This window comes from Salmo salar, chromosome 06 (assembly GCF_965601325.2).
Source record: "Salmo salar chromosome 06, fSalSal1, whole genome shotgun sequence".
NCBI classification, from domain to species: Eukaryota; Metazoa; Chordata; class Actinopteri; order Salmoniformes; family Salmonidae; genus Salmo; species Salmo salar.
Window position 1 is genome coordinate 34,493,618 of NC_138296.1, and position 25,672 is coordinate 34,519,289.

The following is a 25,672-nucleotide window of genomic DNA, read 5'->3' on the forward strand; positions in this document are numbered from 1 at the left end:
GATAGGCTAATTGACATAATTTGAGTCAATTGGAGGTGTACCTGTGGATGTATTTCAAGGCCTACCTTCAAACTCACTGCCTCTTTGCTTGACATCATGGGAAAATCAAAAGAAATCAGCCAAGACCTCCACAAGTCTGGTTCATCATTGGGAGCAATTTCCAAACGCCTGAAGGTACCATGTTCATCTGCACAAACAATAGTACGCAAGTATAAACACCATGGGACCATGCAGCCGTCATACCGCTCAGGAAGGAGACGTGTTCTGTCTCCTAGAGATGAACGTACTTTGGTGCGAAAAGTGCAAATCAATCCCAGAACAACAGCAAAGGACCTTGTGAAGATGCTGGAGGAAACAGGTACAAAAGTATCTATATCCACAGCAAAACGAGTCCTATATCGACATAACCTGAAAGGCCGCTCATCAAGGAAGAAGCCACTGCTCCAAAACCTCCATAAAAAAGCCAGACTACGGTTTGGAAAATCTGGTGGATTTATTGAAGCAACATCTCAAGACATCAGTCAGGAAGTTAAAGCTTGGTCGCAAATGGGTCTTCCAAATGGACAATGACCCCAAGCATACTTCCAAAGTTGTGGCAAAATGGCTTAAGTACAACAAAGTCAAGGTATTGGAGTGGCCATCACAAAGCCCTGACCTCAATCCTATAGACAATATGTGGGCAGAACTGGAAAAGCGTATGCGAGCAAGGAGCCCTACAAACCAGCTCTACACCAGCTCTGTCAGGAGGAATGGGCCAAAATTCACCCAACTTATTGTGGGAACCTTGTGGAAGGCTACCAGAAACGTTTGACCCAAGTTAAACAATTTAAAGGCAATGCTACCAAATACTAATTGAGTGTATGTAAACTTCTGACCCACTGGGAATGTGATGAAATAAATAAAAGCTGAAATAAATCATTCTCTCTACTATTATTCTGACATTTCACATTCTTAAAATAAAGTGGTGATCCTAACTGACCTAAGACGGAATTGTTGCTATGAATAAATGTCACGAATTATGACATTTTAATGTATTTGACTAAGGTGTATGTAAACTTCCGACTTCAACTGTATGTACAATACTGTGAAGGCTAGTTCGTAATGACAAATGGGCCATGTGACTTGGCTTATAATCAGTTATAAGAACGTTTGTTATTGTATCTATGTAATAACAATAGTACGATACAAAACGCAGAGCAGAGCAGAGAACACTTAATGTTGTTGGATCCAGAGTTGATGGCAGAGAGAGAAACTGAAGTGGCACAGACCTTATTAGAGGCTGGCATAGAGCCTTGCCCACAGCATGGTGGCACTCACGGGCTCAGACTGATTAGAAGAGCTCTATCTTCATAAAAACCAAGGCCATCAACAGCCTCTGCCAGAGCAGGTGGAGACAAGTATGACGGGATGTGATGTTCATCAGCACGTCTGTTTCGTGTCCCTGAGCCTGAACATAAACGGTACCTTTCCACAGGAAACCGAGTTAGTTTGCAGCTAGTGCAGCCTTGTGTAGTGATGTCATCCTTCCTATGGCTTAAGTCAACTAAACTGTCTGCACTGGAACAATTAGTGTTACATAGAATTAACTAACTGTTGGTGGAACCATGGACTCAAATCCAGGCTTGGGCTGGTCTATATGCTACTTACACGATGTGTGCCAGTACCAAACAGAGTGATATAAATGTTCAAAGATACAATCCTATGGAAAAGTGAGTTAATTTACAGAATATGGAAATTAACGCTCACAAAATGTGTTTGTGTGCTTACGCACTAGAAATGAATATTCATGACTTCATTTAAAATGTGATGGCACTTAAATGTCACCACAGATGTAGCCATTTATGTGAACCTTTAAGATACCTTTAAATTAGCTTTTCAATGAGGCTGAGCGATTGCTCACCATTGATTGATTGGTGGGACGCAGTCCAAGTGTCACGTCCTGACCAGTAATAGGGGTATTTTGTTATTGTAGTTTGGTCAGGACGTGGCAGGGGGTATTTGTTTTATGTGGTTCGGGGGTTATGTGTATGTAGAGGGGTGTTGTATTTATGTGTTCCGGGGTTTTTGGTGTATGTTCTTGCTTTGGTATACTAGGATTCTAGGTTGTGTATTTCTTTGTTGGCCTGGCGTGGCTCTCAATCAGGAACAGCTGTACATCGTTGTTTCTGATTGAGAGTCATACTTAGGGAGATTGTTTTCACCTGTCCCTTTGTGGGTAGTTGTATTCTGTTTTGTGTTTTTCACCTGACGGAACTGTCAGTGTCGTTTTCATATTGTATACGTGTTTTGTTTTGTTTCACCTTCTTCAATAATTAAAAAGAAGATGAGTATACATTTTCCTGTTGCGTCTTGGTCCTCCACACATGACACTCGTTACAGAACTACCCACCAAACCCGGACCAAGCAACAGATGATGGAGCAGCAGGTGGACTACGAGGAGTGGAGCAAGCAGCGCGCTCGGGAGGAGATGGCATCCTGGCCGCTGGAGGTATTGGAGGCACGGATAGACTGGAGGTGGGAGAAACCTTTGGACTATTGTAAGAGGCTGCCTGGGAAACAGGTGGAGACAGCGAGGGAGGAAAGGCGCAAATGGAGCAACGAGGAGAAGAACTGTTATATAGGTACATGATTGGCATTTAAGTCTGAGAGGCAGCCCCAGAAATGTTTTTTTGGGGGGGCACACGGGAGTATTGGCTAGGTCAGGTGACAGACCGGAGCCAAATCCCCGTGCTTTTGTCAAGCAACCTATTAATGGACAAGTCCCATGCTTCGGGGTAATGCGTACCGTGGCGAGGCCAAGTATTTTCAGGCAGGTGTGCGCAGTACCAGCGCCCCGCATTTGCCAGGGGGAAGTGAGCACTCAGCCAGTATGGGCGGTGTCAGTCCAGCGCTCAAGACCGCCAGTGCATCTCTACGGTCCAGTGTATCCCGCTCCTCGCACTAGCCTTAAAGTGCGTGTCTCCAGTCTGATACCTCCAGTACCAGCCCGACGCACTAGGCTTCCAGTGCGTCAGCCCAGTTCAACTCGGCCGGTTCCTGCTCCTCGCACTAGCCCTGAGGTGTGTGTCCCCAGGCTGATACCTTCACTACCAGCCCCACGCATCAGGCTTCCAGTGCGTCAGCCCAGTCCCGAGTGTGCGGCAACAGTACCTCGTCCCGAGTGTGCGGCAACAGCACCTCGTCCAGAGTGTCCGGCAACAGTACCTCGTCCAGAGTGTCCGGCAACAGTACCTCGTCCAGAGTGTGCGGCAACAGTACCTCGTCCAGAGTATCCGGCAACAGTACCTCGTCCAGAGTGTCCGGCAACAGTACCTCGTCCAGAGTGTCCGGCAACAGTACCTCGTCCAGAGTATCCGGCAACAGTGTCTAGTCCGGAACCGAGTGAGACGGCCTACTGTCCGGAACTGAGTGAGACGGCCTACTGTCCGGAACCGAGTGAGACGGCCTACTGTCCGGAACCGAGTGAGACGGCCTACTGTCCGGAACCGAGTGAGACGGCCTACTGTCCGGAACCGAGTGAGACGGCCTACGGTCCGGCACCGAGTGAGTCTGCCTACGGTCCGGCACCGAGTGAGTCTGCCTACGGTCCGGCACCGAGTGAGTCTGCCTACGGTCCGGAACCGAGTGAGTCTGCCTACGGTCCGGAACCGAGTGAGTCTGCCTACGGTCCGGAACCGAGTGAGTCGTCCTACAATCTGGAGCTCCTTGAGTCGCCCTACAGTCCGGAGCTTCCAGAATCGCTCTACAGTCCAGAGCTCCGAGAGTACAGTCCAGGGTCTACAGGGACACGAGTCAGGCCGAGGTATTTGGGAGGAGTGGACTGGTCAGGGGGTGGTCTTAGGCCCGAGCCTAAGCCATCTCCACTGTAGGAGGTTTGGGGAGGGGGGCTGTATGCCTGAGTGCCGTCGGTGACGGCAGCCACCCTCCCTTCCCTCCCTTTAGTTAGGGGTTTATTTTGGGGGTTTTGTTTAGGTGCATCCGGGGTCTGCACCTTTGGGGGGGGGTACTGTCACGTCCTGACCAGTAATAGGGGTTATTTGTTTACATTTACATTTACATTTAAGTCATTTAGCAGACGCTCTTATCCAGAGCGACTTACAAATTGGTGCATTCACCTTATGATATCCAGTGGAACAACCACTTTACAATAGTGCATCTAAATATTTTAAGGGGGGGGGGGTAGAAGGATTACTTTATCCTATCCTAGGTATTCCTTAAAGAGGTGGGGTTTCAGGTGTCTCCGGAAGGTGGTGATTGACTCCGCTGTCCTGGCGTCGTGTGGGAGCTTGTTCCACCATTGGGGTGCCAGAGCAGCGAACAGTTTTGACTGGGCTGAGCGGGAACTGTGCTTCCTCAGAGGTAGGGGGGCGAGCAGGCCAGAGGTGGATGAACGCAGTGCCCTTGTTTGGGTGTAGGGCCTGATCAGAGCCTGAAGGTACGGAGGTGCCGTTCCCCTCACAGCTCCGTAGGCAAGCACCATGGTCTTGTAGCGGATGCGAGCTTCAACTGGAAGCCAGTGGAGAGAGCGGCGGAGCGGGGTGACATGAGAGAACTTGGGAAGGTTGAACACCAGACGGGCTGCGGCGTTCTGGATGAGTTGTAGGGGTTTAATGGCACAGATACAGTTACATCCCTACTATACAGTTACATCTATACAGTTACATCCCTACTGTACAGTTACATCTATACAGTTACATCCCTACTATACAGTTATATCTATACAGTTACATCCCTACTATACAGTTACATCCCTACTATACAGTTACATCCCTACTATACAGTTACATCCCTACTGTACAGTTACATCTATACAGTTACATCTATACAGTTACATCCCTACTATACAGTTACATCTATACAGTTACATCCCTACTATACAGTTACATCTATAAAGTTACATCCCTACTATACAGTTACATCTATACAGTTACATCCCTACTGTACAGTTACATCTATACAGTTACATCCCTACTATACAGTTACATCCCTACTGTACAGTAACATCCCTACTATACAGTTACATCTATACAGTTACATCCCTACTATACAGTTACATCTATACAGTTACATCCCTACTGTACAGTTACATCTATTCAGTTACATCCCTACTATACAGTTATATCTATACAGTTACATCTATACAGTTACATCCCAACTATACAGTTACATCCCTACTATACAGTTACATCTATACAGTTACATCCCTACTGTACAGTTACATCTATTCAGTTACATCCCTACTATACAGTTATATCTATACAGTTACATCTATACAGTTACATCCCAACTATACAGTTACATCCCTACTATACAGTTACATCTATACAGTTACATCCCTACTATACAGTTACATGCCTACTATACAGTTATATCTATACAGTTACATCCCTACTATACAGTTACATCTATACAGTTACATCCCTACTATACAGTTACATCCCTACTGTACAGTTACATCTATACAGTTACATCTATACCGTTACATCCCTACTATACAGTTACATCCCTACTATACAGTTACATCCCTACTATACAGTTACATCTATACAGTTACATCCCTACTATACAGTTACATCTATACAGTTACATCCCTACTATCCAGTTACATCTAAACAGTTACATCCCTACTATACAGTTACATCTATACAGTTACATCCCTACTGTACAGTTACATCTATACAGTTACATCCCTACTGTACAGTTACATCCGTACTATACAGTTACATCCCTACTATACAGTTACATCTCTACTATACAGTTACATCTCTACAGTTACGTCCCTACTATACAGTTACATCCCTACTATACAGTTACATCCCTACTATACAGTTACATCTATACAGTTACATCCCTACTATACAGTTACATCTATACAGTTACATCTATACAGTTACGTCCCTGCTGTACAGTTACATCTATACAGTTACATCCCTACTATACAGTTACATCCCTACTATACAGTTACATCCCTACGATACAGTTACATCCCTACTGTACAGTTACATCTATACAGTTACGTCCCTACTATACAGTTACATCCCTACTATACAGTTACATCCCTACGGTACAGTTACGTCTATACAGTTACATCCAAACAGTTACATCCCTACTATACAGTTACATCTATACAGTTACATCCCTACTATACAGTTACATCCCTACTGTACAGTTACATCCCTACTATACAGTTACATCCCTACTATACAGTTACATCTATACAGTTACATCCCTACTGTACAGTTACATCTATTCAGTTACATCCCTACTGTACAGTTATATCTATACAGTTACATCTATACAGTTACATCCCTACTATACAGTTACATCCCTACTATACAGTTACATCTATACAGTTACATCCCTACTATACAGTTACATCCCTACTATACAGTTACATCTATACAGTTACATCCCTACTATACAGTTACATCCCTACTGTACAGTTACATCTATACAGTTACATCTATACCGTTACATCCCTACTATACAGTTACATCCCTACTGTACAGTTTGTTATTGTAGTTTGGTCAGGACATGGCAGGGGGTATTTGTTTTATGTGGTTCGGGGGTTATGTTATGTAGAGGGGTGTTGTATTTATGTGTTCCGGAGTTTTTGGTGTATGTTCTTGCTTTGGTATTCTAGGTTGTATATTTCTTTGTTGGCCTGGTGTGGCTCTCAATCAGGAACAGCTGTACATCGTTGTTTCTGATTGAGAGTCATACTTAGGGAGATTGTTTTCACCTGTCCCTTTGTGGGTAGTTGTATTCTGTTTTGTGTTTTTCACCTGACGGAACTGTCAGTGTCGTTTTCATATTGTATACGTGTTTTTTGTTTCACCTTCTTCAATAATTAAAAAGATGAGTATACATTTTCCTGTTGCGTCTTGGTCCTCCACACACGACACTCGTTACACCAAGGTGGTCGACAAGCCAACTCAATCACTTAAAATGTTGTCTCTGAGAAAGCATGGAGTTTGATCTTGCACGAAGAGGAAGGCGAAAATTAACAGAGAACAGATTCCTATCCTGAGGAGATTTTGCTCAATTAGCATGTTGATTAGCTAAATTACAATAACCCATTAGAAACCTATTATTCCCTTTTTTTCTCGCAATTAGAAAAAGTTAAAACAATCATTGGATAATCAGTAGCCTGGCAGACACAAAGAATCCAATCAATGGAATGTATATGGGTGAGGACAAACAGGGTTTTACAAGAAGTATAGGACAAATTCAGACAAACCAAACTGAATGTGCTTGTCTGTTGTCTGTTAGTTGTCTGTCTGCAGTCGTTGAACTGAGAGAGAACATCCTGAATAGAGGATTCTAATCTAGCTGTGAGGCATGCAGCCATATATCACCTTCTGATGGAATTTAAGTAAAATCTGCTTCACTATTGCCAATCAATCATGGCTAACACGCATGCCTGGAATGTTAAAATGCAAGGGGGGCTTTGGTGCATTCATTCCCACTGGGGATTTACAACCAGGGGTGACTGGTGGCTGCTATGTACGACATGGCGGTAGAGATGCTTCAGCCTTATCATCCTCTTCCTTCTCAGGATGAAATACATTTGTAGGATCTTCATTTGACCAATTTCTCACAGCTGGAAAATAATCCTGCAGCAACAGGAAATTATTATTATTTTGTGTATTATAATTAATGGACATTTTTTGTAGGGGTTGATACATTTTTTGTTAGGGCAAATCAAGTCTGACATTTTTAAGTGGTAATTACAAACTTTAGAAGCATTTTTAAACATTGAATACACTACACGTTTGCATTTCCTGCTATACAGGACATTTCCTGCACCAACAGGGTGATCAAATTAAGATCCTACATATGTAGGACAAAACACAGAATCACATGCATACCAGGGAAATGTACTTACAAACCAGTGGATGCTGCTGAGGGGAGGACGGCTCATAATAATGTCTGGAACGGAGCAAATGGAATGGCATCATACACATGGAAACTGTAAGGACCGACCCTGGGAGACGAGAAGCAAGTACAGGGAGTGAAAATGTAATGGATAATAGACAAGAAACAAACAAGGACAGCGTCTTGGCAGGGGAAAACGTAACGACATCAATGCTGACACAGGGAACAAACTGAGGAGCAGACAGATTTAGAGGGACAATCAACAAAGTAATGGAGTCCGGGTGAGTCCAATATTGCGCAGATGCATGTAATGATGGTGACAGGTGTGCGTAATGATGGGCCGCCTGGCACCCTTGAGCTCCAGAGAGGGGGAGCGGGGGCAGGCGTGACAGGAAACCATGTGTTTATTGTATTTGATACCATTCCACCCATTACGCTCCAGCCATTACCACAAGCCCGTCCTCCCCAAAGAAGGTGTCACCAACCTCCTGTGATACAAACAACGGAACCCAAATTGTGATTTGATATGTACTATATTACATGACTAAGCCATGTTTAACATGATTCACAAGGGGAATAGCAGGGTACAGTCATGTATCAAATGTTTAACCACAACACACTTGCAGCAAAGCCCAATAGACGGAGACATAGTAGTCCCAGATAGACAAGACAACCTTCAGACTGTGTCTGTCCAGCCGTCTCGCTTCACACACCTTCTATAATTGGGGACCGCATCCTAACTTGAGATTTATGGATGTAACCCAATTTTTTTTATTACATCTTAAATCTCCCATTGACATTAACGCATAATTTATGCATACGTTTAAATGTATCTTAAGTTAGGATTGGGTCCAGAGTCTCTTTGTTTCAGTTGTCTGAAGAGGTGTTGGGAAGCAGGGTGAGCAGCAGCAGTAGCAGACCTCATTTCTCAAAGCAGGAAGGGGAGCCTGAGGCCCATCCCTAAAGTAGAGAAACCTTTTTCTCCCTTCCTTTCTTCACATCCTAAACCTACTTGTGTCCCTCTCCACCTCGTTGCTTTGCATCCTGGGGCCAGTGACACAGATACAGTATGAACTGTCTAGACAGGGCTAAATAGGCTGGGATGGTATTCAGAGGAACTGTATGGGAATCTGCAATCTCAGTAGGGATGCATGAATACATAAAAAAATTACCTAATATATGTTTGTCCTGGTTTTCTGCAAGTCAAAGGCATATAATAAACATTGTTTATAGCGCATAATAATAGATCATTTAGAATGAGAATTGCAGAGTACAATACAATTCAGACAGACTAATGAGTTTGTGCTCACTTTAGTGTTACAATGTAATATAAATGCATTCAAAATTGACATAATAACACTCAAACGTACAATATGATTGTAATTCAGTGCTATGTGTTACTGCATTTGGATCTCCTCTATCGTTGTGAGGAAGGACAAATGACTACGGCGGTGTACGTCTGTTCCTTGGCCCTGCGCAGGGTCCCTGTGACGTCAGCACATAGGACGAGCACATGACGACAGTGCCAGGGCACATCACGCTGGGAGTTGCAGGCAGACATATGCCGCAGCAAAGATCCATGTCCAGAAGTTACTCAACATCGGAGAGAGAGGGAGAGAGAGAGAGAGAGGGGGGAGGGGGAGAGAGAGAGAGACAGAGAAAGAGCGAGAAAGAGAGCAGGTTGCCATGTGCTGCTCTTGCACTAAGGGAGGAAGAATAGAGAAAGAGAGAACTAGAGAGAGAACAAGGGAGAGCACGTCGGCCTTCTTCTCTCCACCGGCCCTTCTGGAAGGGCTACTCGCTGCCGGCCTCCCTCCCTCTCTCCCTCCCTCAGATTTATTGTGCAACTTCTGAATCATTTACAACACAGTACAGACCCCCTGCTCTAATCTCTCAAGCCCCTAGGACCACAATTTCAGGTGTCCTTGCAGTTGCAACTTTGTGTTTTATTGAAAAGCCTCGTTTCTTTTCCTTTGTTTTTTTAAAAATCATTCCATCTCCACCAATAATTAGTGACAGCTCTTTGTTTCTGTGAGAGTCCTTCAAATGCCCACCATTGGTCCAGGTTAAAAAGAAAAATCAGTAGCCTAAACTTTGTGTGTAGAGAGCATTGTATTCTGAAAGGAAAATCTGTTGTATTGGGGTTCTTGACCACTGACCAGTGGTCCTATAAAAGCATCTGTGCCGTGATATATATGGCTTTAATCTCTCATCTGACCCCGATTCAACCCATTTGAAAAGCATTCAGCTGCTAGTCTGTTACCCACAAAGCACTCAAGCAAAGAGCCATTTGGCTAATATAAAACATAAAATTAGAGAGAAGACATGAGATATGTGTTTTTGTTACAGTATATAAAGACACATCACTCTATCTTGTTGTTTGTAAGCCAATTACAGAAGACATATCATTCTTGTTAAACTGACCACTGACCAGACTCCACAGCTTGGAACTAAGGTTCTATCTGCATTTCTGCAGATACTACTCTAAATACCCCAATTCATGGTGTTCAGTTCAAAAGAATACTATACAAAAATTGCTGGCACCATTCAAACCAATAACGGGATGGAACTTTAAAGCCAGTTATATCAGAATCATATTTTTTTGCAGATAGAACCTTGCAGTCCTAAACTCTCACAGTGCCAGTGGAAGCTAAGCTGTTAACTAGATGCCTTTTAATCTTCTTTCTGAAATGTACACACTTACAGTAAAGAGACACAATGGGACGTCAGTCTATAGTCACAACCGTTTCATGGAAACAACAACACCGTATACTAATCGCCATCAAAATAAAGAAACAAACATCTGGCCCTACACCTATAGGAGAACGTAGTATTGGTAATGGACACCTGTTTCCAACCAGATTCTCTTAAATCCCCCCAAGCCATGTGATTCGGGCAGTATTGTCCATGTCCAACAGAATGTATCATCAGATATGGGTTGTGTCCTGATGCATCATGGTTAAGAGCTCCCGAGTGGTGCAGCAGTCTAAGGCACTGTATATCAGTGCTAGAGGTTTCACTACAGACCCTGGTTCGATTCCAGGCTGTATCACAACTGGCCGTGATTGGGAGTCCCATAGGGTGTTGCACAATTGGCCCAGCGTTGTCCGGGGTAGACTGTCATTGTAAATAAGAATTTGTTCTTAACTGACTTGCCTAGTTAAATAAATAAAAAGAGCTTTAGCATGCTGGGCATGGCTGTAGCTGAGCCTATTGCTGTCCATGCTCAGGGCTCATTTGGACTACAGTACAGTTGGAATTGAGTGGTTGCTACCACACTTCTCTAGATAGAACCTTAGGGTGTTTTTGGCTGAGAGTCACAGTGTGATCGTGTACACATACTACACACAGGCACATACACACACACACACACGCACACACATGCCTTGGAGCAAATTGATTTTACACAGAAAGAAGGCAGTAACTTAAACAGATTTGCTGAGGGACACTGAGAGGAGTTAGAACATTTGTAGATTTATGTCATATTCGCAACCTGCTCCTTTACTAACCTGCATAACACCCTTGCTCTTGCTAAGCTAATGTTGCAAGATGTTTTATTGTCCCTTCTACTGTATCACATCTACAGTACCTCCAAGGTAATATAGGAGGAGGTATTTTGTATATGGAAAAGGGTAGAACACAAATTGCTAAATGTTCAATGTTACTAATTGAAATAGAAACAGAGAGGATGTGATATTCAGAGCAATAAGAACGGTCAGTGGAGACACTCAGAGGAATAGACCAGTATGATGTCTGACATCAGGAGACACACAGATGGTTCTAACCTACTTTAGACTTCTCTGAAGGACAACAAGGAGACAGAATGAAACAGCAGAACAAGAGAACAGAGTAGTCCTGGTCTCTGGATACCTGGCTTTCTGTAACCCCAAACCTCAACAAGCTTGATGACCATGACAGAGACAGAGCACAGTCCCCTAGAGAAGGAAAGGGACAGGTAAGGTCCAGCTTGAGTGAAGCAGTGACTTCTGGGTACTGCTCTGATAGCATCAAGGAAAAATGGCATACGGTGCCTTCAGAAAGTATTCACACCTCTTGACTTTTTTCCATATTTTGTTGTGTTACAAAGTGGGATTAAAATGGATTTAACTGTAATTTTTTTTTTGTCAACAATCTTCACAAAAAAATAAACAAAAATATATATATATGTAACCCTCTCACCAGGCTCGAATATGACTCTCACAATATTAACTTATGCAGAGTATCTCAGCAGCATGGGATGTTAGGTGAGAAGGACATCTCCAATAAGAATTCCTATTGTAAACTATCTAGGGTTATGACAATAGGGTATTAACTTCAGAATAAATGATTATAGGTTTCTGTTATTGAATCAGGATAGACCATCCCATGCATTAAATTAAATTGAGACAATCAATGACTCCACCAACTCAATATACATAACGTTCCATATGTGTATTAAAACATTTTCAAACACAAATACATTTTCAGACACAACAAAAGAAATAGAAAATAATAAACCCCAATGAGTCCAAATTATTTCAAGTTCGCTTAAATAAACCGTTGGCGCGCGTTGGAGCTCAAAAAATGATGACACCCAAAAAATATCCTGAAGCACCTCACGTTGTGGTTACTCACTGCTTGGTAGATATTCCCTCAGCGAAGTATGGCAGTTCCATGCAGGTTTCCTCACAAAGTCCAAGGCAAGCACAGCTACCCATGCAGACAGTACTCCTTAGCCGTAACTGATATCCCATGGGAACACGAACTCGTTAAGCTTCCCAAGCAATTATCTCCCAGTGTCACACGATGCTAGGCTAACCTCAATGCTGACAAATACCTCCACGACGAGACGGTAGCTTCAGTCTTTACTAAGTTTTAACAAAATTATAACAACTCTTTTATAAAATAAAACATGTATTTCCCTTCATATCCCAGTAGGTATGGGTTTTGTTCTAGTTCTGTCGTCTTCTTTTATAATTTCTTTACCAACCATCCTAAGGTAAAAACGTCCATTCTTTTCATCAACGTCTTTTTTCCCTCTTTTTTCCCAGGCCTCCCGTTAACCAGGTCAACTCCCATGGCCACAACTTAACGAGCGACCTTATTGGGCAAAACTTACAATTCAAAGTAAAACAAACTATTCACTTATCTTTTAAATATATAACCAATTAATTATAACAAATAAACTCAATACCTGGTTCAAACAAGGGTATTACATATATATATCTTGATTAGATAAGTATGTTAGAATCACCTTTGACAGCGATTACAGCTGTGAGTCTTTCTGGGTAAGTCTCTAAAAGTGTTCCACACCTGGATTGGGCAACATTTTCCATTATTCTTTAAAAAATTCTTCAAGCTCTGTCAAGTTGGTGGTTGATCATTGCTAGACAACCATTTTCAGGTCTTGTCATAAATGTTCAAGTAGATTTAAGTCAAAACTGTAACTCGGCCGCTCAGGAACATTCACTGCCGTCTTGGTTAGCAACTCCAGTGTATTTTTGGCCTTATGTGTAAGGTTATTGTCCTGCTGAAAGGTGAATTAATCTCCCAGTGTCTGGTGGAAAGCAGACTGCACCATGTCTTCCTCTAGGATTTTGCCTGTGCTTAGCTCCATTCAGCTTCTTTTTTATCCTGAAACTATTTCAAGCATACCCATAACATGATGCAGCCACCACTATGCTTGAAAATATGGACTGGTACTCAGTAATATGTTATATTGGATTTGCCCCAAACATAACACTTTGTATTCAGGATAAAAGTTAATTGCTTTGCCACACTTTCTTGAAGTATTATTTTAGTGCCTTGTTGCAAACAAGATGCATGTTTTGGAATATTTTTATTCGGTAAAGACTTACTTTTTTTCACTCTGTCAATAAGGTTAGTATTGTGGAGTAACTAAAATTACTAATACTGAAGGTTTTCTCCTATCACAGCCATTAAACTCTGTAAATGTTTTTCTTTCCTTCCTTCTTTTCTTTCCAAAACACTTGAGAGTGCTGTCTCTGATCAACTTTCTCATTATCTCTATCAAAATAATATTCTAGACTCTAACCAGTCAGGCTTCAAGACGGATCACTCAACCGAGACTGCTCTTCTCTGTGTCACGGAGACTCTCCGCACTGCCAAAGCTGACTCTCTCTCCTCTGTTCTCATCCTCCTAGATCTATACACTGTCTTTGACACCGTGAACCATCAGATCCTCCTCTCCACCCTCTCAGGGCTGGGCGTCTCAAGCTCTGCATATTCTTGGATTGCATCCTTCCTGGCAGGCTGCTCCTACCAGGTGATGTGGAGAGGATCTGCCTGCACAACTTACTCTCACTGCTGGTGTCCCCTAGGGCTCGGTTCTAGGCCCTCTCCTCTTCTCTCTATACAGCAAGTCACTCGGCTCCGTCATATCCTGATATGGTCTCTCCTATCATTGCTATGCGGATGACACTCAACTACTTTTCTCCTTCCCCCTTCTGACACCCAGGTGGCGACACGCATCTCTGCGTGCCTGGCAAATATCTGAACTTGGATGTCGGCCCATCACCTCAAGCTTAACCTCGACAAGACGGAGCTGCTCTTCCTTCCGGGAAAGACCTCTCCATCACGGTTGACAACTCTAGTGTTGCCCTCCCAGAGTGCAACGAACCTTGGCGTGACCCTGGACAACACCCTGTCGTTCTCTGCAAACATCAAAGCAGCGACTCACTCCTGCAGGTCTACAACATCCGTAGAGTACGACCCTACCTCACGCAGGAAGCGCTGCAGGTCCTAATCCAGGCACATGGCAACTCGCTGTAGGCTGGGCTCCCCGCTTGTGCCATCAAACCCCTGCAACTTATCCAAAACGCTGCAGCCCGCCTGGTTTTCAACCTTCCCAAGTTCTCTCATGTCACACCGCTCCTCCGCACACTCCACTGGCTTCCAGTTGAAGCTCTCATCCACTACAAGACCATGGTGCTTACCAAGGGGAACTGCAACTCCCTACCTTCAGGCTATGCTCAAACCCTACACCCCAACCCGAGCACTCCGTTCTGCCACCTCAGGTCTCTTGGCCCTCCCACCCCACCCCACCCCTGCCCAGTCCAAGTTCTTCTCTGTCCTGGCACCCCAATGGTGGAACCTGCTTCCCCCTGAGTCCCTGCCCATCTTCCAAAAACTCTGAACCCTACCTCTTCAAACAGTATCTTAAATAATCCTCCTCCTCAAATCAAATCAAAGTGTATTTGTCACGTGCGCACAACAGGTGTAGACCTTACAGTGAAATGCTTACTTACAGGCTCTAACAATAGTGCGAAAAAAAGGTATGTGTGTGTGTGTGTGTGTGTGTGTGTGTGTGTGTGTGTGTGTGTGTGTGTGTGTGTGTGTGTGTGTGTGTGTGTGTGTGTGTGTGTGTGTGTGTGTGTGTGTGTGTGTGTGTGTGTGTGTGTGTGTGTGTGTAGGTAAGTAAAGAAATAAAACAACAGTAAAAACACATTTGAAAATAACTGTAGCAAGGCTATATACAGACACCGGTTAGTCAGGCTTATTGAGGTACATGTAGGTATGGTTAAAGTGACTATGCATATATGATAAACAGAGAGTAGCAGCAGCGTAAAACAGAGGTTGGGGGGGGGGGGGGGGGGCACACAATGCAAATAGTCCGGGTAACCATTTGATTACCTGTTCAGGAGTCTTATGGCTTGGGGGTAAAAACTGTTGAGAAGCCTTTTTGTCCTAGACTTGGCCCTCCGGTACCGCTTGCCATGCGGTAGTAGAGAGAACAGTCTATGACTGGGGTGGCTGGGGTCTTTGACAATTTTTAGGGCCTTCCTCTGACACCGCCTGGTGTAGAGGTCCAGCCAAAATTCCTGGATCACTTTAGTTAACACAACACAGCATTTTCATACTCCTCTCTCCAAGGTCAAAGAGGAGAGACATCTTGAGAAAAGAGATAAAAAGAGATAAAAAGAGAAAACAGGGGCTGGGCTCAGTGACAGTGGGCTCAGTGATAGTGCCAAGTATATATGAGGGCCAATGTTGCTGTGGCAAGTGGGAGACACCTGGGTTAAAGTGATGAATGGTGCCTGGGCTACAGGGAGAGCAACACCAAACAGAATCACTTACTGTAGAGTACTGCATCTCAGCCCAGAGACTACACACTACTTCTGGGTGGGCTGGCTGGTGGTCAGGAGCTGGATGGTGTGGACGGAGCACACAGACACACTGTCAAGCTACCCTCAGGATTCTACTGTCATTTCTTGATTATTATTTAATTTTTTACATATGACTGGCTGAATTACATAAAACACAATCATATAATTGCCACTAAGCAGGCTATTAAGAAAGTCACTGCATTAGGTCATTAGAAGGTTTTAATTGTGCTTGTTAGATAAATTTAGCAAATTGATTGAGCTTAAATTAACTATCCATTAAGGGCTGTTATCTGTGCTCACTCTGCTGTCTGTGTCTCTCTGCAGGGCGATGGCTCCACGTTCCTCCAGCTGGGCTCCTCCATCGAGCAACAGATAAACGGCATGTTCAAGGTGATGGAGGAGTACAACTGGGACAGCTTTGTGGTCATCACCAGCCTGTACCCGGGCTACGAGGTCTACGTGGACTATGTCAAGACCTTCACTGACACCAGCTACTTCATGTGGGAACTGCAGGACGTGCTGACCTTCGACATGTCTGCCGACGGCATGAACGACATCCGGGCACGACGCCTGCTGCAGCAGATCGACGCCCAGGTACTGCTGGTATACTGCTCCCACGAGGAGGCCCAGTACCTGTTCAGTATGGCCGGAGAGGCCGGCCTGCTGGGGCCTGGCTACATCTGGATCCTCCCCAGCCTTGCCGTGGGGAACCCAGATATGCCCCCACCAAACAGCTTCCCTGTGGGCCTCATCAGCATCATCACCGACCGCTGGCGGATGAGCTTGAGGAAGAGGGTGCGGGATGGGGTGGCCATCGTGGTCAAAGGGGTGCAGAGCTTCCGCAAACAGAGGGGCTTCATCCCCGAGGGCCACAACGACTGCCACAGCCCGGTTAGGGCATCTTCTAATGATACACTGTTCAGGTGAGTGGAGGTGGGAGGATGGAAGGGGGGCATACTGACATACTGTATGTTGTAGATTGTTCATTGCAATAAGAGAAGCCAACCAAAATGGAGAGATTAAGTGATACAGTTGAAGTCGGAAGTTCAACAGTTTTTCACAATTCCTGACATTTAATCCTAGTAAAAAAGTCCCTGTCTTAGGTCACCACTTTATTTTAAGAATGTGAAGAAAGATTTATTTCAGCTTTTATTTCTTTCATCACATTCCCAGTGAGTCAGAAGTTTACAAACACACAATTAGTATTTGGTAGCATTTGCCTTAGAATTGTTGAACTTGGGTCAAACATTTCGGGTAGCCTTCCACAAGCTTCCCACAATAAATTGGGTGATATTTGGCCCATTCCTCCTGACAGAGCTGGTGTAACTGAGTCAGGTTTGTAGGCCTCCTTGCTCACATATGCTTTTTCAGTTCTGCCCACACATTTTCTATAGGGTTGAGGTCAGGGCTTTGTGATGGCCACTCCAATACCTTGACTTTGTTGTCCTTAAGCCATTTTGACACAACTTTGGAAGTATGCTTGGGGTCATTGTCCATTTGGAAGACCCATTTGCGACCAAGCTTTAACTTCCTGACTGATGTCTTGAGATGTTGCTTCAATATATCCACATAATTGTCCCGCCTCATGATGCCATCTATTTTGTGAAGTGCACCAGTCCCTCCTGCAGCAAAGCACCCCCACAACATTATGCTTCCACCCCCGTGCTTCACGGTTGGGATGGTGTTCTTTGGCTTGCAAGTCTCCCCCTTTTTCCTCCAAACATGACGATGGTCATTATGGCCAATCAGTTCTATATTTGTTTCATCCGACCAGAGGACATTTCTCCAAAAAGTACGATCTTTGTCCCCATGTACAGTTGCAAACCGTAGTCTGGCATTTTTATGGTGGTTATGGAGCAGTGGCTTCTTCCTTGCTGAGCGTCCTTTCAGGTTATGTCGATATAGGACTCATTTTACTGTGGATATAGATACTTTTGTACCTGTTTCCTACAGCATCTTCACAAAGTCCTTTGCTGTTGTTCTGGGATTGATTTTCACTTTTCTCACCAAAGTACGTTCATCTCTAGGAGACAGAACACGTCTCCTTCCTGAGCGGTATGACGGCTGCATGGTCCCATGGTGTTTATACTTGCGTATATTGTTTGTAGAGATGAACGTGGTACCTTCAGGCGTTTCGAAATTGCTCCCAAGGATGAACCAGACTTGTGGAGGTCTACCATTTTTTTCTGAGGTCTTGGCTGATTTCTTTTGATTTTCCCATGATGTCAAGCAAAGAGGCACTGAGTTTGAAGGTAGGCCTTGAAATATATCCACAGGTACACCTCCAATTAACTCAAATGATGTCAATTAGCGTATCAGAAGCTTCTAAAGCCATCACATCATTTTCTGGAATTTTCCAAGCTGTTTAAAGGCACAGTCAACTTAGTGTATGTAAACTTCTGACCCACTGGAATTGTGATACAGTGAATTATAAGTGGAATAATCTGTCTGTAAACAATTGTTGGAAAAATTACTTGTGTCATGCACAAAGTAGATGTCCTAACCGACTTGCCAAAACTATAGTTTGTTAACAAGAAATTTGTGGAGTGTTTGAAAAATGAGTTTTAATGACTCCAACCTAAGTATTTGTAAACTTCTGACTTCAACTGTAACTGTAGCAGATTGAGAAGGACTGACTTGAAACAGAGAGAGAGAGTTGGCAACATCAGTTAACAGTTGCTCAACAGTCATTTAGCTGTGGCTTTCCATCTGCTTAATGTTGTGGTGGGGGGCAACATGGTACTCTCCCTGTCACTCCCTTAACCCCTGCCTGCCAATTCATCCATCCTACCTCTGTCCCATCACCTCACTGTTGGAAGCACTGGCATCACAGGGAGATGATGTGGCCTGTCATACCTGCCCAGCCCAGCCCAGCCCAAAAGAGCAATCTGGCGCCATCTGTGCCAGGGAACATGGAGCAAATCCTATTTGGTTCTAAAACATTTTTAATCAGTCAAAGGGAGGCTCGGCTTCTGTAGGGAAAACAGATTCAGCGTCAGCATTTGGCACTAGCCAAGGTCATTGAGACTGGACTGGGAGGATTGGAGAGTTTCCAGGCAGGGTACAAGGAGCTATTCTTTATACATTTTTGTGGACCAGGATCGTAATATGAAATCTGACACAGTTCAGTGGTATTAAAACATCACTTTCTCCTCAGAAGTAATTTTCTCTTTTCTGAAAGTGGCTAGCCTGAGGGAAAGATAACTTCTCTTTTTGTAAATCGAAATCCTTCATGAAAAAGGAGAACCGTCTGAGCAGCTGTATTTCAGCCTTTGATTTGAGTCATGCTGCTGTTTCCAACCCCTACGATTTTCCACTTTAAAGACCAAAAAATCCTGAGTGGAATAGCAATGACCAAAGTTGGTAATATGAGGGTCCGGCAGGCAGGACAAAGCCTGGTGTAGCACTCTTTTTCTGCTGTCCACTCTTTTATTTCCCTCCCTGGTACAATGTTGTTCTTTCTGACAGACCTCCCTATTCAAAGGGAGGCGCTTCAAACGGTGCAGTGCCTCGCTCTCTCCTCGGCGGTCAATAGACTCAACACCTCATTTAATTAGGTCCCTTTTTAATGAGCTTTTGATTATAAATCACTCCGCCTGTTAATAAGATTATCACAGATTACCAGATTAAACGAGCTTTTCACATGGACTAGACAGAGGGCCCGTTCATTACCCAGCATGCTTTCATCACCTCTGCTTACTGAAAGAGAGGGAGGAGAGGTGAGAGAGCAGCCTGGCAGGGCGTGATGACAGGGAGTTCACAACACGTCGATAGCTTTGTGCACAACAAGCAGCAGGTAGTGCTTTAGAAATAGGATGAAACCATTGGAAGATTAGATTAATGGACAGTAACGACTATTAGTATAATGTTGTAATAGTATTTAACTCTTTGATTGATTTCCTTTGTTTTCAGGCACATGTTAAACGTAACATGGGAACACAATGACTTCTCGTTCAACCCTGAAGGGTACCTGATCAACCCAGCTATGGTCATCATCACCTTAGATCGAGAGAGACAGTGGGATAAGGTGAGACATTACACTTCATTATTTTCCTCCCAATCAGTAAAACTAGGGTTAGTCTTTGTGTTATCTGACTCTGCTCATTACGAAAGGAAAAACTCCACAAAGTGTTATTAACAACACATGAATTACTGCCTCATTCACTGTGTATTATCATGAACTATCACTGACAGGTCTTGACTTGGGCATATTGTGGGCTGTTACGTTTCCTTTGCATCACCTGTTACAAAATACAGACTGTCCACCTAATAGGCTAGCATTTTGCTCTAACTGCCTCCTACCAATCACAGTGTCCTAACCGGCCACTATACCCAGTGTCTCTCCATACCACAGGCCTAGTGTGATTACACGTCTGACTGATCTCTCTACAAACACCAGCTATTCAAATGAGCCTGCCTAGCGTTTCACTACCTCAGAGCCACCGACTCTTAGCGAACGGAACCTTGTCTCACATATTCATCCCAACTTCACAACACACCTTCCCTCTCCCTGTAACGCCCTTCTTATTGACGGTTGATATTGTCAGGAGGTTCCCAGTAGGGAGTAGACACTGAAGGGAGGTGGAGGTTAGTTTTCTTCCTTAAATGAAGTCAGTGGTTGAATGGAGGTTGATGTGTGTCAGAGCATGTTGGGCCAAACCACATCTCTGGGTAAACAGCTCCAGGCCTTCTCCAGCTTATTACATGCCATCGATGTTCTCTCAAGGTTGGTTCCTATTAATTTCAGGTATGTTATTGAAACTGAGGCCTATGCCTCTGTAATTTGGAGGGTCTGACAGCAGGCTGTACTGAAGGCTATCAGATGTGTGGTTGGTCAGAGAGAGAGAGAGAGAGAGAGAGAGTAGTAGTCTATTGACAGCTTGTGCCAATGGAAAGGTTGCAATTAAAAATACAACAGAAAATGAACGTAGCTGTTGCAGTGTAGTGAGTCCACTTTGAGGTTGAGAAGTCAACAAACTTACTGCTGGACGTGATCTAAAAGACTCCTCTTTAAACTCTGTTACTGGAAATATCTGAGCTACTCAAAAAATTACCTGAAGTGTTACTTCAAAAGAATAACAAGAAAACATGCTCATTCATTCATTGCAGATCAATGAGGCAAACTTACACTGAGTGTATAAAACATTAGGAACACCTGCTCTTTCCATGACATAGACCAACCAGGTGAATCCGGGTGAAAGATATGATCCCTTATTGATGTCACTTATTTATCCACTTCAGTCAGTGTAGATGGAGACAGGTTAAATAATACTTTTTTACCCTTGAGACAATTGAGACATGGATTGTGTAAGTGTGCCATTCAGAGGGTGAATAGACAAGACAAAATATTTAAGTGCCTTTGAACAGGGTATGGTAGTAGTTGCAAAGCACACCGGTTTGGGTGTGTCAAGAACTGCAACACTGCTGGGTTTTTTCACGCTCAACAGTTTCCCATGTGTATCAGGAATGATCCACCACCCAAAGGACATCAAGCTAACTTGACACAACAGTGAGAAGCACTGGAGTCAACATGGGCCAGAATCCCTATGGAACGCTTTCGACACCTTGTAGAGTCCATGCCCCAACGAATTGAGGCTCGAAGAAGAAGAGAAGGAAAAGAAGAGAAAGAAAAGAAGAGAAGGTGAAGAAGTGAAGAGAAGAGGAAGAGGAGGAGAAGAGAAGGAGAAGAAGAGAAGAAGAAGAAGACAAGGAGAAGAAGTCTTTATCTTTCCTTAATTTTAGCCAGTCTGAGCCTTAAAGTATGTTTCTGGATTTGACAACAGCTAATGGGGATCCTAATAAGATACCAAAAATACCAAATCATTAGGAACATTGCTCACTCCAAGTATTATCCAAGCTCAGGCTATAGGTATTTGAGATCTTGGCTTCCTCTCTCGTCTCCAATATGTTACAAAGGCAAACTGACAAGTATGTTCTTTGACACAAACAAAGAGGTTTGGCTCTGTAAAGCCAGCAAAAAGAGTGAGGGGACACTCTTACGCTCTCTTTTCCTCTTACAGCTGATAAACTACTTGTGTCTTTTCACCAAGAGCTTAGAATCAATCTCTCCTTCTGATTGCTTTTGTCATTTATACTAGAAGTCCCAGCCACTCATCGCATTATGTTCAGCCATCTCGGAAACAACCCCTCACAGCTCAGCTCATTGCAGATCAATTGCAGATCAATGAGGCAAACTTACACTGAGTGTATAAAACATTAGGAACACCTGCTCTTTCCATGACATAGACCAACCAGGTGAATCCGGGTGAAAGATATGATCTCTTATTGATGTCACTTGTTAAATCCACTTCAATCAGTGTAGATGAAGAGGAGGAGACAGGTTAAATAATACTTTTTTACCCTTGAGACAATTGAGACATGGATTGTGTATGTGTGCCATTCAGAGGGTGAATAGACAAGACAAAATATTGAAGAGCCTTTGAACAGGGTATGGTAGTAGGTGCCAGGCGCAGCAGGTATGTATCAAGAACTGCAACGCTGCTGGGTTTTTCACACTCAACAGTTTCCCATGTGTATCAGGAATGATCCACCACCCAAAGGACATCAAGCTAACTAAGCATTGGAGTCAACATGGGCAAGAATCCCTATGGAACGCTTTCGACACCTTGTAGAGTCCATGCCCCAACGAATTGAGGTTCAAAGAAGAAGAGAAGGAGAATAAGAAAAGAGGAGAAGAGGAGGAGAATAAGAAAAGAAGAGAAGAGGAAGAGAAGGAGAAGGGAAGAAGAAGAGAAGAAGAAGAAGGAGAAGGAGAAGAAGAGAAGAAGAAGAAGAAGAAGAAGAAGAGAAGGAGAAGAAGAGAAGGAGAAGAAGAGAGGAGAAGAGAGAAGGAGAAGAGAAGGAGAAGACAAGGGAAGAAGAAGAAGAAGAGAGAGAGAGGAGAAGAGAGAAGAGAAGGAGAAGAGAGGAGAAGAGAGAAGGAGAGAGAAGGAGAGACGGGGGGGGGGGGGGGGGGGAAGGAGAAGAAGAGAGGAGAAGAGAGAAGAAGAGAAGGAGAGAGAAGAGGATTAGATGATGAAGAAGAAGAAGAAGAATAGAAGGAGAAGACGAAGAGAAGAAGAAGAAAAAGAGAAGGAGAAGAAGAGGAGGAAATGAAGACAAGAAGACGAAGATAAGGAGATGGAGAAGAGGAGAAGAAGAGAAGAAGAAGAGAAGGAGAAGAAGAGGAGAAGAAGAAAAATAGGAGAAGAAGAAGAGATGAAGAGAAGAAGAAGATAAGGAGAAGGAGAAGAGGAGAAGAAGAAGAAAAGGAGAAGGAGAAGAAGAAGAGGAGGAGATGAGAGAAGAAGAGGAAGACAAAGAGAAGGAGAGGAGGAGAAGAAGAGAAGGAGAAGAAGAGAAGAAGAAGAAAAGAAGAAGAAGAGAATGAGAAAAGAAGGAGAAGAAGAAGAGAAGGAGAAGAAAAGAAGAAGAAGAGAAGGAGAAGAAGAGGAGGAGAAGAAGAGAAGAAGAAGAAGGAGAAGAGAAGGAGAAGGAGAAGCGGAAAAGAAGAGGAGAAGAGAAGGAGAAGAAGAGAAGGAGAAGAAGAAGAGGAGAAGAAGAAGAAGAAGGGGAGGAGAAGAGGAGAAGAAGAAGAAGAGGAGGAGGAGAAGAAGAGAAGAAGAAGCAGAAGAGGAAGAACAGGAGAAGAGAAGGAGAAGAAGGGAGGAGAAGAGGAGAAGAAGAAGAAGAGGAGGAGGAGAAGAAGAGAAGGATAAGAAGAGAAGAACAAGAAGAAGAGGAGGAGAAGAAGTCTGGGGATCCAGACAGGCTATAGGTATTTGAGATCTTGGTTTCCTCTCTCATCTCCAATATGTTACAAAGGCAAACTGACAAGTCTGTTCTTTGACACAAACAAAGAGGTTTGGCTCTGTAAAGCCAGCAAAAAGAGTGAGGGGACACTCTTACGCTCTCTTTTACCATTGTGATCCATTGACAAGGCCCATAAACTGTGAGAAAGGAAAACAAGAGGATTAATCAAGAGTCCAGCAGGAGAGACAGGAATAACTAAGCATACCAGTAAAACAGAGGATATTCTAATAGTTGTATTTTGTTGTCCTTTGTGACATCTGACAATAATGACTGCAATAATCAGATACCTTCCAGTATTCGAACCAGGGTGTCTGTAGTGACTCCTCTAGCACTGAGATGCAGTGCCTTAGACCGCTCGGCAGCCGGGATATGTCAAATAGTATTATTGTTATTGTAAGGTTGTAACTTCATTGGTCACTTTATTGCATCTTAGATGCCTCAGAGTTGGCCAAGCATCCTTTCAGTGACCCCTGACATGAATTAAAGATGGCAGTGCAATCCATACATTCTAAAAAGTTATTGACCAGTATCTGCCATTGTAGAGGTAGTTGATTGAACACAAACATGTTGTTAATGTGAGCAATGAAATGGTTTTACCCTGCAGCCTTTTGTTGCTGATACATGTGACAATCCACCAATATATTGACAGAAACATAAAAGTGGATCAATATGCTCTATGTGCAAACACAGTAACAATGAATACAATTATCAACACAGTTCACGATCCATTTTAATGTAGCTCCGTAATAATTAGGAGGCATAAAAAACAATTAACACAAAAACATTCTGGAGAGAATACTTATTCGACTCTTTGTTTAACCTTAAACAACTCTTAATTATGGAACTTCACTGATTAAAGGCACAATATGTGTGCCATTAAGAACGGTTAAATCATCATCACTATGTAAAAGTTTACAACCTCATTCTCAACACATAAAACCACAGAGAACAATAATAGAAGTGTTACTGCTTTGGGCTCTGTGAAAGCCACAGTTTAATTACTGCGTGTGATCACTTTTTTTCTGAGTCACTGCAATGAAGCAGAGAAGTGCTGTTCAGCATACTGAACTACTTCATCACCACTGAGATGGACAACTGTGTTTGGTAATGGAGGAAACAACAGATAAAGAGTTTGGTCCTCTGTGACCGGCTGATCCTCACAGCTTAAGTACAGATGTTCAGAGTGAGACTAGACAAACTTCTCTAACTTAGTGCAAGGAGACGTCACAGGTGGTGCAACTCCTCAGTGTGTCCCTCAGGATTTTTGAGGTCTATTTAAAATGGGCAAAGATCTTGTCTTTCTGCATCCTGATATATATTTGATCGACTGTATGTTTTCCTTGTGGAAATGAGAGAATCCATCACTTAGCATTCAACAGTAAAATGTATTTAGTTTTTTTCTATAATAAAATACACAGGAAAATTGATAACAAAAAATGCAGACCTGGAAATAACATTTCCTCGACATAATCTATCCTGGCATTTCCCACACGGCTGCATGAAAATCAGACACGAATCTCTGAGGAGTAGTTTGAGATGTGATTGTATTGCAGGTTTGAATACCGATAAGCTAAAGTATGACTCATGCCTGTTATTTTCCCTTCTCTCTCTCCTCTTCCAGGTGGGGAACTATGAGATGGGGATCCTGCAGATGAGATACCCGGTGTGGCCTCGCTACGGCACCTATCTGGAGCCCGTATCAGATAACAGACACTTGACTGTGGCCACACTGGAGGAACGTCCCTTTGTCATAGTGGAGGCTGTCGACCCCATGACTGGGACCTGTGTCAGCAACACTGTGCCCTGCCGCCGCCAGTCCAACAAGACAGAGACGTGAGTGGAACAATATTCCTTGAAACCTTTTGGTCTTCTCTGAT

General features: G+C 43.5%; 1 protein-coding gene across 1 annotated transcript in view; it reads left to right on the forward strand.

Moving 5' to 3' along the window:
- LOC106606927 (glutamate receptor ionotropic, NMDA 2C-like) overlaps window positions 1–25,672 on the forward strand; it is an 83,706-nt gene that overhangs the window by 31,903 nt on the left and 26,131 nt on the right. The window contains exons 3-5 of the mRNA XM_082976501.1: window positions 16,308–16,906; window positions 19,896–20,010; window positions 25,417–25,628. Of these exons, the coding sequence (XP_082832627.1) occupies window positions 16,308–16,906; window positions 19,896–20,010; window positions 25,417–25,628 (926 nt within the window). The remainder of the gene's footprint in view (window positions 1–16,307; window positions 16,907–19,895; window positions 20,011–25,416; window positions 25,629–25,672) is intronic.